The 16,281-nt window shown below is 42.9% G+C and overlaps 1 protein-coding gene across 1 annotated transcript in view; it reads right to left on the bottom strand.

Annotated features, from left to right (window-relative positions):
- Positions 1–4,147: 4,147 nt before the first annotated feature.
- The window catches only part of DDB1 (damage specific DNA binding protein 1), a 25,476-nt gene continuing 13,342 nt past the window's right edge, over positions 4,148–16,281 (bottom strand). The window contains exons 16-27 of the mRNA XM_083699051.1: positions 15,676–15,883; positions 14,036–14,131; positions 13,739–13,850; positions 12,952–13,075; positions 12,578–12,742; positions 11,375–11,469; positions 11,035–11,205; positions 7,442–7,551; positions 7,156–7,325; positions 6,536–6,638; positions 5,062–5,185; positions 4,148–4,841 (exon numbers count right to left, since the gene is read on the bottom strand). Coding sequence (XP_083555177.1) covers positions 4,758–4,841; positions 5,062–5,185; positions 6,536–6,638; positions 7,156–7,325; positions 7,442–7,551; positions 11,035–11,205; positions 11,375–11,469; positions 12,578–12,742; positions 12,952–13,075; positions 13,739–13,850; positions 14,036–14,131; positions 15,676–15,883 — 1,562 coding nt within the window. The 3' untranslated portion in view covers positions 4,148–4,757. The remainder of the gene's footprint in view (positions 4,842–5,061; positions 5,186–6,535; positions 6,639–7,155; positions 7,326–7,441; positions 7,552–11,034; positions 11,206–11,374; positions 11,470–12,577; positions 12,743–12,951; positions 13,076–13,738; positions 13,851–14,035; positions 14,132–15,675; positions 15,884–16,281) is intronic.

Below are 16,281 nucleotides of genomic sequence, written 5' to 3'. Positions count from 1 at the left end.
ACCCACATTCCAAATGCATGGAGCAGCGATCACTTAGCGTGGCAGGAGGCCTGGTCACAATATGGGTGTCTTTCATGGTGTTGACTCAAGTAATTGCACAGCTGCCGCACAGAATCCAGACTCGTTGAACTATCACATTTCCCCAAGCATTCTAATAACATCGTAGGGCAAGCATGATTTTCCTCCCTGCTGGCAGCTCACCTGTGATTTGCAAATGCCACGTGTTGCATGATTGAACAAGTGTCCCTGGTAACACCATGGCACTGTGGGTAATGAGCAACTCCATTTCCATCCATCATGGCCACGCAATTTTGTGGACTTGCAAATTTTTTATTTTTATGTTTCCTACATAGGCTGTGTACACATTACTGACTTAAAACACAGCAAGGTCCTTTTCTTTTCCACAAGTTGGATTGAAGCTGGCTTGCGGTAGGTACGATGGGGACACACAAAAATGTAATTACGTAGAAAAGAAAGGAGAAAGAGCAGATTGTGGCTAATGTCTTTTGTACACTACTTCCCAAACCAATGGTGAGAGCACACTGAATGCAGAGTACGGTAAATGGGAATGTGTGCATAGCCATTATTAGAGTCCGAGTGCTCCTGTGCCATAGAACTTACATAATCCTTTTATTTTTTCAAACAGTGGCAATGAGTAGTAAAGTTGCTTGTCCCTTTCTCCAGCAATGCCCCATTAAGGGAAGGCTGCAATTTAAAGCAGTCTTCACCAATCTGATGCCTTACAGCTGGTCTAGGAAATAGGACAGGCCCATAGCTCAGGGGTAGAGCATCTGCTTTGCATGTACAAGATCCCAGGTTCAATCCCAGCATCTCCAGGTAAGGCTCTCTGAAACCCAAGAGATCTGCAGTCAGTCCAAGTGGACAATACTAAGCTAGATGGACCAATGATCGGACTCTGTATAAAAAGAACTGAATCCTTCAAGTGGCGAGTGATTGCCTCCTTGTTTTTCTGAGTCGCACTTGCCCTTTAGACAGAGAAACAGCATCCCTTCCTTTATACTTTGACCACACTGGTCATCATGGACCCTGCCAAGTCACATTGTTCCTCCCAAAGGGAAACAAAGAGGGGGAAATCTCCTCTTCAGAAAGCTGCCACCACTGCTTTCCAATTGGGCTACATTTTGACTGAAAAGCAGCCCAGGCTGCACAGCTCTGTGATTTTCTCCCCTCGCACACCAGCTTCAAGCACTTTTTGTACCTGGAGAGGCAGGTAACTTGGTTTCGAGAAGGGAATGAACAAACAATGATAGCAAGAAAACACACGAAGATCCCTGCTGGTTGAAGCCAAGGGTCTGCCTAGTCTCTTTCCAGCTGTGTCCTGCCAGAAGCTTCAGTGAAGCCTTCAAAGGAAGGCATGAAAGCAACAGCCCCTGCCTCCCAGTTTTGTCCAAAGTGGCAGCTAGTATTCAGAGGTATACTGCCTCTTAATATGGAGGCTGTTTAGGTGTTATTGGATGTCACCTACAAGCCAAAAACTATTGCTATATTTGGTCCCGTTAGATAGGAGCAATACTCTGCAACTCCATACATAGAAAAAGGACATGTAAGGATTTTGCTGATGGGGAGCTAATCTATATATTCAATGGCGGGAGGGATGGGGAGAGAGACCCTCTGCTGCTGCTATATTACTTCAGAGTGCAGGTATGGGACCATGTGTATGACTGCTTCCCTACATTAAAGCAAACAGCCATCTTAATGTGTGTTGACTTGGTGGCAATTCTCCTCTAATATAAAAGTTTTTAGGCATTGGCCTGGTGGTGGTACCATGGCCCCATTTCGCCAGGAGCAGTTCCCGCCCAACTCATACCATTTCAGAAGCATGAAAAATGAAGCACTGTAAGGAGAATCAAGAGGTATGCCTAGCTGTCTTGCTAATCTGAGAACCATGAACTTATTCACTTGTGAGCATGTTTGTGCACGTGAACAGAGATCTCGCAAACAGAAAGTAGCCATCCTGATTAAAGCTATGAGATGCTGTTAGTTTATTACAGGCCAAACCAAGAGAACTGCTGGGAATAGACCGTAATAGTCTTAACAACACTGAAGTTTCAGATCTCTTAATCATTCCTTCTGGGAGTGCAGCCAGGCTCTTTGTGAACGCTCTTACTATAAAACAACTTGGCCATTCGCTACACAGGAAGGTTTACAGCTCTGTTGTAAGGTTACACGGCCAGTATCTCTTATACAAGAAACGTTTCCAAACACCCTGCGCCAAGGGAAAACCTTTTGAAGGATACGCTGTTTTACGGGAAGCTTGCAACCTTTGGCACCAGTAGATTTAGCACCTCATCTTAGTAACAGAATTGTACAATGAAACATAAATAATGACGCTAAATGTCTGCCAGACTGTCAGCAATAGTGTCTTGGCATCTCTTTAGAAGGGATGGAAAACCAGAGGCCACAATCATCAAGTGCACAAGAATTTCTACAGGGCATGGCTTCCTGCTATCGCAGGTGATGGGAACTATTCCATTTATAGGCTGTGAGACGTTTAAGAAACATGCTGCCCTCAGCTGGGCATTACAGGGAAGTGTACATCATTTCACCACCTGCAAATGCGAAACACACCCCTCCTCCAGTATACAGTACCCTAAGACAAGTGCACAGAATCCTTTGGTAGAGCTGCAAACCCACTAGATAGCAGGGTTCCCCCTGCTCTGTGCTTAGCTTTGTGTGTAGGGGAAAAATAATGAGGCGACTTTGGTCTTCAAGAGTGGCAGACAACAGAGCTGAAGCTGAGAAAGGCAGAGACCTGATAGCTAAGCAGATGGTAAAGACATTTGCCCCTGTGCATTTGCCTCTTCCCATGGTCATTTATATTTTAATTATTTGTATATTAATTGCAGTATTCCGTTTTCTGAAGATCGACTGCAGATGTCGACACCCCCCCAACCCACAAACAAACAAACCAACCCTAACTCCTATTCCTTTTAGCAGTTGCCAAAGTGGAGAGAGCTCTCCTCTCATGTTTGAGAACTGGTGAAACAAAGTCTGGAATTTGGTGTTGCAGGAAAAATAAATGCAGAATTGTCGTTTATGGAGGCTTGATAAAATAAATTTGCCAGCACCAGGTGGCCCTCCAGACACCCAACTGCAGTTTAGACCTTATCAAATTCATAGGTGCTAATTCATTGAAAGCAGCTTTCTTGCTATACAGGAATAAAAATGTTACATTCAATTTATGTATACTAGAAACTTCTGTAATTTCCTCAGCTTAACCTTAATGTTAAACACTGTGTTTGGCAGCCATTTTTGTGTTGTATTTTGTTTTGTCTTTGTGTTATGTACCCTTAATACCATGAATCACAACAATTCATAGAAATTTTATCTAGCTCATTTTACCAAATTCTTTTTTGCAGCCAGTGCATAGAGGGCCATACTGTGTTGTAAAACTATTACTGTCACTCAAAAGAAACCAAACGTTTTCTGCCAGAGTATTCCTGCTTGCTTGTGTGAATAAAGGTTTCAGAAAGCAGCATCTTGGGTCTATATAATGGCAGGCTAACAGATAATAAATGATGTCTTCCACCTGAGGTTGACTGCAAACACGAAGTCTGTCTGCATATGAGACCTTGTTGTATCAGCCATCCAAGACTGCAGTGGGCATCACTTGGAAACACAGCTAAATAAAGAGATTTCTTAAGGAAACTGGCAAGAGTTTGGTCAGGTAACTACCTCTACAGTGGTACCTCGGGTTACATACACTTCAGGTTACAGACTCCGCTAACCCAGAAATAGTGCTTCAGGTTAAGAACTTTGCTTCAGGATGAGAACAGAAATCGTGCTTCAGCGGCGCGGCGGCAGCGGGAGGCCCCATTAGCTAAAGTGGTGCTTCAGGTTAAGAACAGTTTCAGGTTAAAAACAGACCTCCGGAACGAATTAAGTACTTAACCTGAGGTACCACTGTATATCTATAGCTCAGGTACCCTTGCTGAAATGGAATAAAAAATAAATTAAAAAAACAACATTCCACCTTTCTGTGTAAAATACTCAAGGACAGCTTGCCAGACCTTCCGTGCTCTTGTGTGCAATGCAATGTGTTACAAGCGTGTGAAATGTAAGATTTTCTCCCCCTGACCTGATAGAGATACTGAAGTAGAGTGGGGGAGATTATGACAGCCAAACCTTTCCTCTTGGACTACTTTTATTTGGTAAAATTCCAAAACCAACAACAGAATTTTTTTTGTTTTTGTTTTCCAGCCCCTTCTCCCTGAATGAGCAGAAAGGCCCAGGGGAAGAGCAGCCTTCGACCCACTTGAGTTCCCTACCCAGACAGGCACAACTCCCATCTCCCCAACACCAGACACAGCCATCTAGCCATACGCCATCCAAATAGATGAAGAGGAAAAAAAGACTCCCACTTCAAAACACAAGGAACAACAAAAAAAAAATCCAAAAAAGATACTAAAAGACAACGGTGAATGAGCTGTGGGAAGAGTCTAGGTAGGGGGCACACCTTTGCCAACTGCTAGCCGTTACTCAATGGGAACAACTGGCTGAGACCAGTACTGGGTTGGTGAATCCAAGCAGAACCTTATGTCATCCACAGCCAACATTGCATCCACAAGTCCCTAGCGAGATGGCTTCAGTTCAGAGAGATTCCCCACTTTCACCCAGGCGCGTTGCTACTGCCTCTAAAGTGTTACAGGGCAACTGGCTAGGGACCCCAGCTGCAGGTGGGAAAGACTCCATACGCTAGCACGGAGGAAGGAGCTGCAAAGTATCTCCTCATCCAGCTAGTGGATACGGGTGAGCTCCTCCACAATCTTGATCAGGTCATCCACTGTGGCTTCCCTCTTCATTCCACTGCCATCATCAATCTGAAACAAAAAGAGGCGTCAGAAGCCACCTGTGGAAACAACAGTGAAGGCGTATACCACTTCTTAGTTTCTTATTGGGGCAATGCTACGTACGCTAACAAAAACAAAGAAGACTCACCAAGGTTAATGGTATTTGCTCCCATGCTAGCATTATGGCCTCTCAACAATGAGAAAGGCTGTCCCAAGAACTTCTAACAGGTGATTAGTTTTCCCATCCTACCTGTAGATTAGCCACAACTTCTTGCATCTTGGGTCGGCTGATGTCCAAAAAGCTTTCAATTAAGTCTCCATCAATAAATCCTGTAGCTGGCTCTGTCTTGCGTTCTGTATGAAATGATCTCCAGGTACAGTCATGAATCAAGGAAACAAACTATTCGGCAACACCAGCCTTATAAGATTCTCATGCTCTTCACGAACAAAAATGACATGAGTAAACACATGACAAAAGTGGTGCAGTGTAACATTAACTGACCTTCCTATAATTAATTGGGACACCTAAAAGATTGTATCACTCCTTAAATACCCAATCAATCACTGTGGTCTGCAGAAAGCTGTTTGCAGCTACCATCTTATTTATTTCATAAAGTTTATACACTGCTTGATTGCAAAAAACAAACAAACCTCAAAGCAGTATACAAAAAGACAGTAATATCAAAAAAAAAAACCCTACTTTAAAAAATACATGACGTCTTTCTACATGTATCTTATTCATTGTACTCCACTCCTCTCTTAGTTAAGGCTTCCTTTTTGTCATTCCTCATCTTTAACTCTGGTTGCTATCTATGCTTCACCTGAGGTACCACTGTATATCACTTTGTTCATCTTCCTTTGAAAGATTTTTAGATCTCTCTCTTCGACACACATCTCTTTAAACTCCTTTCTCCTCTTCCATTCTTTTAATTGTGTTGGTCATTTGGGGTTCAGATTACATTCATGCTGCTCCTTCCCTTCCCTTCCCTTCCCTTCCCTTCCCTTCCCTTCCCTGCCTCCCCTCCCCATACTTTCATTTATTGCTATGTGTTGTCTGTAGGCAGGGACCAGCCTTTTAAAAATATCCTTGTACTGCGTCTAGTATGTCAGTTTGCATTTCTTGGTACAGAAAGTACTGATCTGGTGTGTAGAGATCTTTCCTATTCTAATTAATTCAAGAGGGTTCTGGAAGCTTCTCGGTGTGAAAGAAACAAGCAGAAGGTTCATGATGTTTTGGTTATTGAGAGAAGCTGAGTACAGCTGGCTTAAACTGGTTCTGTTACCTCTTTCTGTCAAGGTCATGCTGACTATATAATAAGGCCAGTAGGAGCCTGGGTTTCACTCTTTTCTATCTCTCTTTCCTTCTGGTGTGATGCTCTGTATATAGCATACTTAGTGTTAAGGTTTAGTCTTACTATAAGTTATTGTAAGTTTAAGTTAAGTCAGCTGCAACTGGATTTCTTATGGACAGGGCCAATCCTGAATGTATTGGATTTGTGACCATTATTGCTCATTTACCTTCAATAGCAGTAAAGCTCTGCTAGATGAAAGATTAATTGCCACTAGTCTATTTTGGGGGGAATCCTGCAACGTGTTTAAGTTCTTTTACTCTGTTAACCATACGCTGGAATCTGCTCTGGTTCAATATGCGTGAAATTTATGACATAGTATTCTTAAGCATTTTGCACAATGAATAGGGCAATGGTGAGACAAAAAAAGGATATAAGGAGTGTTCGATCTTTCCTACACTCTTAATGACTTTGTTAAGTCGGTTCTGCACATCCAGCAGGAGATTATACCAGCTTTCTGACAGCGAAGTCACCAGTCCTATGGAGAAGGACAACTGTTAAAATGATATTTTCAAACAGTATTCAAGAGTTATCATTTCAATCTCCACCTAAGGACTTTGAGGATGCTGCCTAATTTAAGAGCTGAACTGCAAGGGAGGGAGGGAGAAAGATCGGACAATTCAGGGAGCAGGAGGGATTAGACAGGCAGCAGTTTTTCCTTTGTTTGTCTCTGGCTGGTTGGCTACAGCAGTTTGAGACATAAACCAGGGAGGGAGGGGAAGCAGACAAATCACAGATTATAAATGTTCTGATAGGAAATAATGGAAGCCATCAGCTTGTTATGCAAATTAACAATTTCCTGCATTGTGTTCAGATAGTGGGACGTGCATGTATATTCTTCACCCAAGGTCTCTATTACTTCAATTCCTTTTACTAAAACTCCAAGTTAGCAGTGTCCCACCCCATCCCCATATTCCATATCAGCAAACAGTGAATGGGACATTTTTCATTACTACATGGAGAAATAGAAGGTCCCTGGCTGGTTCTAACCTTACCAATCATTCCATTGACTGTGCCAAAGAGGACCGAGCCCTGTGTTGGTGTGGATGTTTCGCCCAGATTCTGCATGACCAGAGACCCATGACAGAAGACATTGACAAACTCCCCCAGGTGGAACAGCCCAAACTCCTGCAGATGCTGGCGCTCCTCATCAGTTGTGGCAGCACTGCAACACAGAAAATCAGCTAGGAGAAATGACAGGGCAACCACCACACCTCAATTCCCAGGTGTAGTTGCCACATGCATGCTGCTTCAATCCATCCTTTTGGGGAGACATCTCACCTGTCCTTCTGGCACACAAACAAGTTAAAGGCATTTTCTGCCCCTAAGAAGTTGTCATCGTCCAAAATTTCCACAGCACTCATCCAGTTTGGATTAAAGTCACGAGCGATCTAAAAGGGAAGGATAGGTCATTTGCTGTTGAAATTCATTATGTTCCTAGCACAATCAAAACTGCACTGTTAGCTATAGGATCAAGAAAGACCTTGTGTGGAAGAAACCAGCCTCAGCAGTATATGCATTTATGAACGCATGTAAGTATGTGGTTCCAATCTCTGCCTCAGGCAGAAAATTCTAAGCTACTGTTAATCATCTTTACACAAATATTTATTCATTTCACAAATGTGGCCAGTATTGAACTCCAAACAGCCTTGAATATGGGGTGAAATGAAAAGGGCCAGTCAGCCCAAGATACTTGGCTCCTGGGGGACAACTAGGGGGCGCTTTGGAAGATGGCCGACAATACCATCTCTCCGACCCACACAGGGTAATTAAGAGGCTGTTATGGGAGCAGGCAGCCTCCCTTGTTGCCCCAAGGAAATGGGGAACACTGCCCTTGCCTGCTGTGCCCATAAATCACCCCCTAATTCGAAAGAAGGGGGTGAGGGCCCTAGGCAGAATGCCCCCGTGTGGACCTCGGCTCTCCTGGACGCTGTCTCTGATCGCGCACTAGTTGCAGCAATTTGGAATAATTAATTACAAAAGAAGCAAATGCACATATTTCAAGTGAAGGAGTGAAGTCTGCTAATTTAAGTGACCTCTGCGAAAGTAGACGACGGGCTGGAGAAACAGGAATATTTTACGATGAAGATACACCAAAGGCGGGGTATGTTGACAACGGGGCTGAATGGGGGGGGAAAACCTTTTTTACTTTCCTTCTATGTGATTTACAAGAACCCCTCCTCATTAGAACCGTCGGTTGAACTGATTCAAGCAGGATGATTAAGGTCTGTGTGGAGATATTATGCTTTATGGAGACCGAGAAGCAATAAGAGCTTTTGGGAATGGCGCAGCAATTAATTTGGAGTTGCCATCTTGCCAAAGGATTTATAGCCGGGAGGAAGAACGGGCTTGTTTTCAGACTGCATTCCTAGTGAATCTCCTCAGAGGTTTTGAGAAAGGAGGCAGATTGGTGAAGATTAATGACGCTAAGACTGTTTTGATGTATAGAAGTGATGTTATATGGAAAACGTCTGGATATGGCTACTGGATAAAAAAAAAATATCCACGCAGGATTACAAACTGTTCTAACCAGCTTGCGGAGACTATCAGAGGTCACAAAGAGAAAGGAAAATTATATGAAAATAACAACAAGAGATGTGGAAAAATAAGAAAGGACTGGATAGTACTGTGAACATCATAAGGTTAGATTTGTGGACATTAAAACAGCAGTAAGAAGCAAGAAGCTGATTGGATCCCTTCGGAACTTGAAATATGGGGGGACTTCCGGGTCGGCGCCATCGCCGAATGGCGGACTCCCTCCGAGCTCCGGAGGGAGCCTGCACGGCAGGGGCTGGGTCCTACCGCACCGGCGATGCGGGGACCCTTAAAAACCACGGCCACGGGGGCCGTGGACATGGAGACTCGGCTGGCACCGTTAGCGCCCTCCCGACCCGTGAAGGAGCCTTTTTAAAGGCTAAGGATCGGGTGCCGGGGAGAAGCGTGGTGTTTTGAGTCCTCTGCCATCCCTGCCGTGCGAAGCCGCATGCCATCCGGCGGAGAGCGCTGGCTTTTTCCTTTGAAAATTTGGACCTAAAAGAACAACCCGTAAGTAATTGGAACCTGGACTAAAAAGAGGGACAAAATTTTAAAATTTCGGAGCGAGCGGGGGAGGCGCAAAAAAGGAAGTCAGCCACCCCCTCCATTGTAGAAGGGTCAAAACAAAGGATTTGATAACTAAGATCGGAATAACATCATTTTGGCAAGTTTGGAACCTCACGAGTGAAGAATATGAGATTGAGCTGGAGGAGGAAAGTAGAATTTGGACTTAAAAACACCCCCCCCCTGGAACCCCGGGAGCGATCGATGACGGTGTTTGGAGAGGAGAAAGGCAAGTTTTGACAGCTGTCAAAGAGCTGTCAAAGCAGAAAAACAAGATAGAGACTATGTTACAAGGACTTTGCAGGTTATATTTGTTATAAATTGGATACAAATTGCTTTAAATAAGGATTACAAAGTTACTAGGGCTAATGGATGTGATCTGGAAGGGAACTCAGTTTTTGCAATCCACCTAGAGGAGCCGAGGGATATCACAAGTGGTTTTAGTTGGAAATTTGAACAGAATTTTTTATCTCCTGGGAAACTGCAGAAATGGAACATTATTATGACTACAGAGGCCAGTATACCGAAGAAGACAATGGAATCATCCGTTGTGGAATGAAAGGAACTTGACGTAATGTTTTGTTTCTGAGCAACAAGCCTCTGCAAAGGAACTAACTTTTGGAATTAGGACATTTGTGCAGGAAAACAGGGACAGAAAGAAACAGAAAGAGGAGTGTGGCCAATAAGAACAACAAAACAACAAGAATTGGACTAAGTCGAAAGTGGGGACATTTGGGACATCCAGATTTGACAAGCTTAAGGATTATAATTTGGAGTTTTTCACTCCTGGATATAAAAATCTGGATGGAAAAAATGGGCCTTTCTTTGAGACAGAATCCTTTCATGATTGGACATGCGAAACTAAAGAGGACTGGCAAAGGACTATGACTTAGAGAGACGTGGAAATATCGGACATTGAGGAATATTGGGAACGCAACCGGGAAAAGGGGGGGTGGGAAATGTGGAACCCAAAGGGCGTAAACTATGTTTTATTTAGGCTATATACATCCACATGGTATTCTAAAGTGGGGAACTCGTGGAGGGACTAAGCCGATTTTAGGGGAATGGAAAATAATTTTTTTTTTTTTTTTTTTTATAAAAAAAAAAAATTTTTGGGTTAAGGATAACAAGTTTGAATTGAGGAGAAGAACTTGTTGAGATTATCTGTTTTTGAGAGATTTGGAATACAAGGGGGGGAGGGAAGGGGAAGTCCTGAAAGGATGTAATTGGAAAAAGATTTGAAATTGGATGTTTTATTAATTTGTAATTAATTGGAAAACTTTAATAAATATTATTTAAAAAAAAAAAAAAAGGAACTTGAAATATGGGTACCCCCAACAAAAATTTAAAATTCGGCTGTGTAATTTAGAATTTATGTAATTTGGTTTGATTTGATGTGATTGGTCGGTTAATAAAAAATTATTCATAAAAAAAAGATACTTGGCTCCTGAGGTGGAAAGTTCATATGATGCCTCCCTTCCAATAATAAGCACACACTAAATTGACAATTTAGTTGCCTTTAAAGACTGAAATCCAAACATCTGCAGCCTGAGGCACACATCTTACACTACTCAGTAACAAGGCCAGCCTTGGTCAAGTAGGCTTGACAAGTCAAGTTCAAAACTCCTCCCCTTAATGCGCTGTCATGAGAACACCGTGGCCAAAAGACATGAAAAGCTGCCCCTATTCCTGTCAAATGTTATTTTCTTTTCTGAAGCTCTTTATGAGGGCCTCTTGACCGCTGTACTCAATAAGGTAACAACCATAATCAATACCTCTTCAAAGTTCCCTTCCATGGGCTTATAGGCAAGCAAAAGGACAGAGCGCATTAGATCTCCAACTAAGATGAAGTCTCCCTTCGTCTTCACGTAGAGGGCCATGATGTTGTTGTAATGATTGCATTCAGTGCGAAGCTCCTTCTCTGCTGTCCACTCATATAGCCGCACCTGGAAGAACAGAAAGGTGTATGTCACAGCTGAGACAGAGGCAGGGACCTCACAACAGGGTCAGGTGCACTCCTGCTCAAATAACCCCAGCCCCAGACAACCCAAATAACCCCAAATAAAAGCCCCAAATAACCCCAGACATGGATGTGAAAGCTCTTGGAAGCCTTACCGTGCTGTTTATGCTAGCTAAGAGTTTTCCATTGAATTCCACCATGGAATAAACAGCTCCTTTCACTTCTTTCTCAGCCAGACTCTGCAATTTACCTAGGATACACATCAATACAACAGTACTTAAAAAGGGGATGTGCTGCCCACATCTCAATGAGTAGCTAGACTTAGCTATAGCCAGAGCATTATTATGGTACTGATAACACCAAGTACAAGTTAGATCCCCGTATGGGACAGCTGCATATTCCTGCATTGCAGGGGGTTGGATTAGATAATCCTCAGGGTCCCTTCCAACTCTACAGTTCTATGATAGACTGGCCTTGGAAGTGCTGCATGGATGCATGTGCTTAATGTTTCACTATAGGCACAGTTTAGTGGCAAGAGTAGGAAGGTCTGTGCCACAAGATGCAGCCTCCTCCATTGCTTAGACCAAGTTCTTTCCACTTCACTGTATAAGAAACATGAGGTCTCTGAAGTGGGAAGAGGCCTAGCCCTGTATGGCATTGGTGTTTGTTGGGATGGGAACTGCTATAGTGATTGCTATTTCTCTGCCTCTCTGAATGCTCTATCCCACTCCTTCAACACTAAAACAGCATGTCACTAAGGATCAACAACAGTGCTTGACATTTTATTCAGATTCATGATTTTAATATGTTGTTTGTCTTTTTCGTCCAACATAACAACTTCACAGTAATTTGATCAACAGCTTTCATTTCTCCGATGAAAAAGAAATCCTTCTGTGGCACAGTTAGCATATAACTATTGTCACTTTATTTGTACATGTGTCACTCAAAATGATTCTCAACAACACATTAAAATAGTATTACCCATGCAATCTCCCTCAAGTATTCCCTATTGACGATTGGGAGACACAAGATAGGTCAAGAAGCTGCTCAAAAATGGCAACAAGTTGCAATGAATTCATGTCATTGCAGGAAGCTGTGATTTTAAAAAATGGTTTCCCTGATATGCTTTTTTCCCCCCACTTGAAGCAATTAAGGCAGTTCTTATAACATTGAAATCCAAGACTTTTACAATAGAAGACCATGGAAGCTAAAACCTCTCATAAGCAAGAGACAATTCTGCAGGCAAAAACAGCAATATCCAGAGGGCCTTAAAAAGTATGCAGAAGCAGAGATCACAATCAAGCTCATCAAGCCCCTTGGGGAAATGTGAAAATCTGATTCAAACCTCCAACTCTTACCATCAGAATAGTGGAACACCACAATACGCCCCTGCTTCGGTTCGGCCTCATCAGGATACACCATAGCTGTGCCCACAATAAAATATGTGTTGGGGTCTTTGCCCAGCTTGCAGGAGACGAGGCTTAGTGCATACTCATTCTGCAGAAACTGGTGAGCATGAAGAACTGAAGACAAAAAAGTGAAAAAATGAGAGAAAGCTCAGCTGGAGCATGTAGTTAGACATAGGTAACTATGAAACTTTAAAAAATGTCTGTTCAGCACATTCTCATGCCAGCATGTGCTTCCAAGTTACCCTTCCCAGTCCCTTTTCACATGCTTGAGTGCCTCTCAAAAAGCAGACTTCTCATAAGGGAAATTAGTAGCAGAGGATTACCTTCAAATGTATGCTGATCTATGATGAGTAGGTTGTGCACCTCTACCTCTTCGCCAAATGAGGTCTCATGTGGGGCTGTGCTGCTAGAGAACAACTTGCTGGAACTCACACTGCTGGAGAGGGCCTGAAACATGAAGGGAAGAATAACTCTTTCAAACTACTTCTGGAGGCCATGGAAACGGTAGTAACCTAATCCCAATGAATCAGGCAAGGATATCCTTTCCTTCTGACCATGAACATACATCAGAGATCAAGATACACCAAGCATATGAAGAATAGGACCATATACGGATTGGAGGGGAAGAAGGCAATGGAAAGGGTCAGGGAGAATTAAGCAGCAGATCTGTATTGCCAGGTTTCCTGTTTACTGAAGAGGCACTTGGAAATTAGCCTAGAAGAAGGGTCAAAATCCCCTGGGGATCTGCTCATAAAAAGGAGAAACTTAAGTAAAGTTATGAGCAGATCCCCAGGACATTTTGACACTAGAAAACTAGGAGAACAAAGTTTGAATAACTGGAGGTGCCTCAATGTGTTGGGCAGCCCAAAATATTTGTTCCTAACATAAAACAGAGACATTGAATTCAAAAGCCCCACTCAAATTCAGACTATTGTGCAAGGAAAAGACAAGAGTAGCCTGCTAAAAGCACTCAATCTCACAAAAGCAGGAATGATCAGAATGCTAAGCAAAATAAATTCCCTCTGATGTAGCTGCAAGAAATCATGATACCAATGCCAGCTGCTTGCTTGTCATATTGCAGAGAGGTATCTGCAAGGAAGTTCCTTTCACCTGGGTACTTGCACTGGGTCTCAGTGCAGTGGTGCCTCCACTGGCATCCTGAACTTCAATGCGACTGGAGAGTACGCCAAAACACTGAGATACTTCTTGATAACAGATCTTCCTGCATGACAAAAAGGGACACATAGGTAAGGCAAGAATAAACAAAGCTACAACTACTAATACAGTCCTACCTATGCTGCTTTCTACATTGTCACAGGAATGCAGACAGAAATGCTATCGCCCTATCCCACCCCTAAAACCTCTCTATTAGAGCCCCTGGAGGTACTCTTTTCTCACTTTGCTCACCTGGGTGACTCATAAAGGGGAACAGTGCGGATGTGCAACTTCTGAATTTCATCAATGGTGCCAATGGTCAAAGTGCTGTTGTTGGCTAAAGCCAGGCTGCAAAATAAGGACAAATAAGGCATTTCACTTTAAATTTAAAAAATTGTTCTTCCACCCCTACACATAGGGCCTCTTGAATCTAGGGTTCCTATCCACATAGCTAACTAAAGCAATAAAATAACCCACAGTTTAAGAAATGCATCAGTGTCGGTATTTCTCCTACCAAGACTTGCAGTAAGTTGAAAAGGTAAATATCATAGCAAAAGAAGTAATATGTGTTAAATGAGATTTACTGCTTTACCAAGGACTTCCTACACAGACATCAGGAACAAAGAACGCATGTGGATAGTAAGAGGGAGGGGAAGGAAGGTTGTGCAGGGAGTGGAAGACAATCCTTGCATTGATATCGTAGACTAGGCATGCGGAACCTATGGGACTTCAACTTCCATCACCCCTGACCACTGGTCATGCTAGCTGGTGTCAATGAATCAAACAAAATATGAAGGGCCACCAGTTCCCCATGATAGATAAACCTGTTATAGGGGGGATGATTGTGAAAAGGCAGAATGACTGTGGTACTGACACCAAGTTTGTTCCTTCTCCCAACAGTATTCCCCATCAACATGAAGGAACTGTCTTTTTAGCTTCCGAAACTCCCTTTGGAAAGCCACAGAGAGAACATATGCATGCACAATGCTGAGGCATAAACACCAACCTCATGCCTGTCCCACCTCACCACTGTATTCTCTCCCACTCCTGAAGAAAATTAGTTTATGAACTATCAGCCCCATTTCAGAATAAATGATGCAAAACACTAAGGAGTAGCTTACCAGGCACTCCTGGTTACTTATCAACTTGAATGAATACAATGAAAGATTTAAAAAACACCAGAATCAGTCAGTGGTATTATAGGATGAATAATGATTTCAGGTAACATACAGTTAGATGTTGAAAACGCAGGTGATTTATTCCAATATGGGGTGAACTAAGGTTCCTCTGATGAGCGGGGGGGGGGGGGGGATATATTATTTATTAAATTTTTATATGGCCCTTCATCCAAGGATCACAGGGTGGTGTACAGAAGAAGAAAAAAGCATACGAATACATAACATAACAAACAAAACAATAATCCATCCACGACACCCCCCAATAACTGCATAATTTCCAATTGCTTTCTGAATATTTTAAACTGGCTGTGGGAGGAATCAGAGGTAGTTCATTTAAAAGCAGGGGAACCTATCAGAAGTTTAAAGGAGAAGGAGCAGGAAATCAAAAAGCCAGCTCCTTCACACTCAAGTGAATAACTCTGTTGTAAAGGATTACTTTTTGCTCATCATTTAGAAGACTGCGTTGCTATTTTGCTATTGCTTCAATACCAGATTTTGAAAGCAAAAAAGCTAGCTTTATGATCTCTATATTGTCTAAGCAGGCAGACCCAGAAGATTGCGTATTGCCAGTGTTCATTGCTACCATATACTCGCTCTGAAACAGCCAGAAGGGAACTGCCGTGTCCACATTATCAAGTAGGTCTGAGCAGGGAGGCAGCGTGCATGCTCTGTGGAAAATAGGCTAATTAAAGAGGAGAAACAGAGCACACCCACCTGTCAGGGTACCCATCTGAGTTGAGAGGGCACATGTAGTTCACCTCCTTAAGATTGACATTGGAGAAGACCAGTTTGTGGTTGCTGCTGTATATCACAGTCGGGCGGTCAGAGCAGGCAAACACATTGGTGGTGGAGAGGGAGCGAAAGGTCCTTAAAACGGTGGGCTGGGTTCCCAGTGTCACTTTCTTACGATCACTCAACAAACCTGTTGTGGGAAAGTATAGCATGAGAGGTTACCTACCAAGAGAAAGCAAGGGGGGAAATAAACTAGCAGGAGTGTGACTGCTGTTTGTCCACCACATGCAGATTAACCTACTAAATTCTCTCACTCGGCTAAAGAGTATCAAGACCACTGTGTCTTTTCACTTTCCACAGAAATCCATTCCAGACAGAAAGCAGAAAGATTCCCTTAAAACAGCTGCCCAAAAGAAGCAGGCAACAGTCTCTCAGTATAGATATCCTGAGTAGATTGCAGTCTTTTGGGGGAGAATCGCCCAAATGTTCTATTCTCAAGGCCAAACCAGATTCTAGGAACAGAACACCTGCAATTAGACACCTGCTGTGTTTGTTTTAAGATAAAAGTGTGTGGGAGAGAAGGGAATC

This window comes from Podarcis gaigeae (genome assembly GCF_964106915.1).
Source record: "Podarcis gaigeae genome assembly, chromosome: 1".
NCBI lineage: Eukaryota > Metazoa > Chordata > Lepidosauria > Squamata > Lacertidae > Podarcis > Podarcis gaigeae.
Note: the sequence above shows the minus strand (reverse complement) of the source record. Positions and strands in the feature narration are given on the sequence as shown.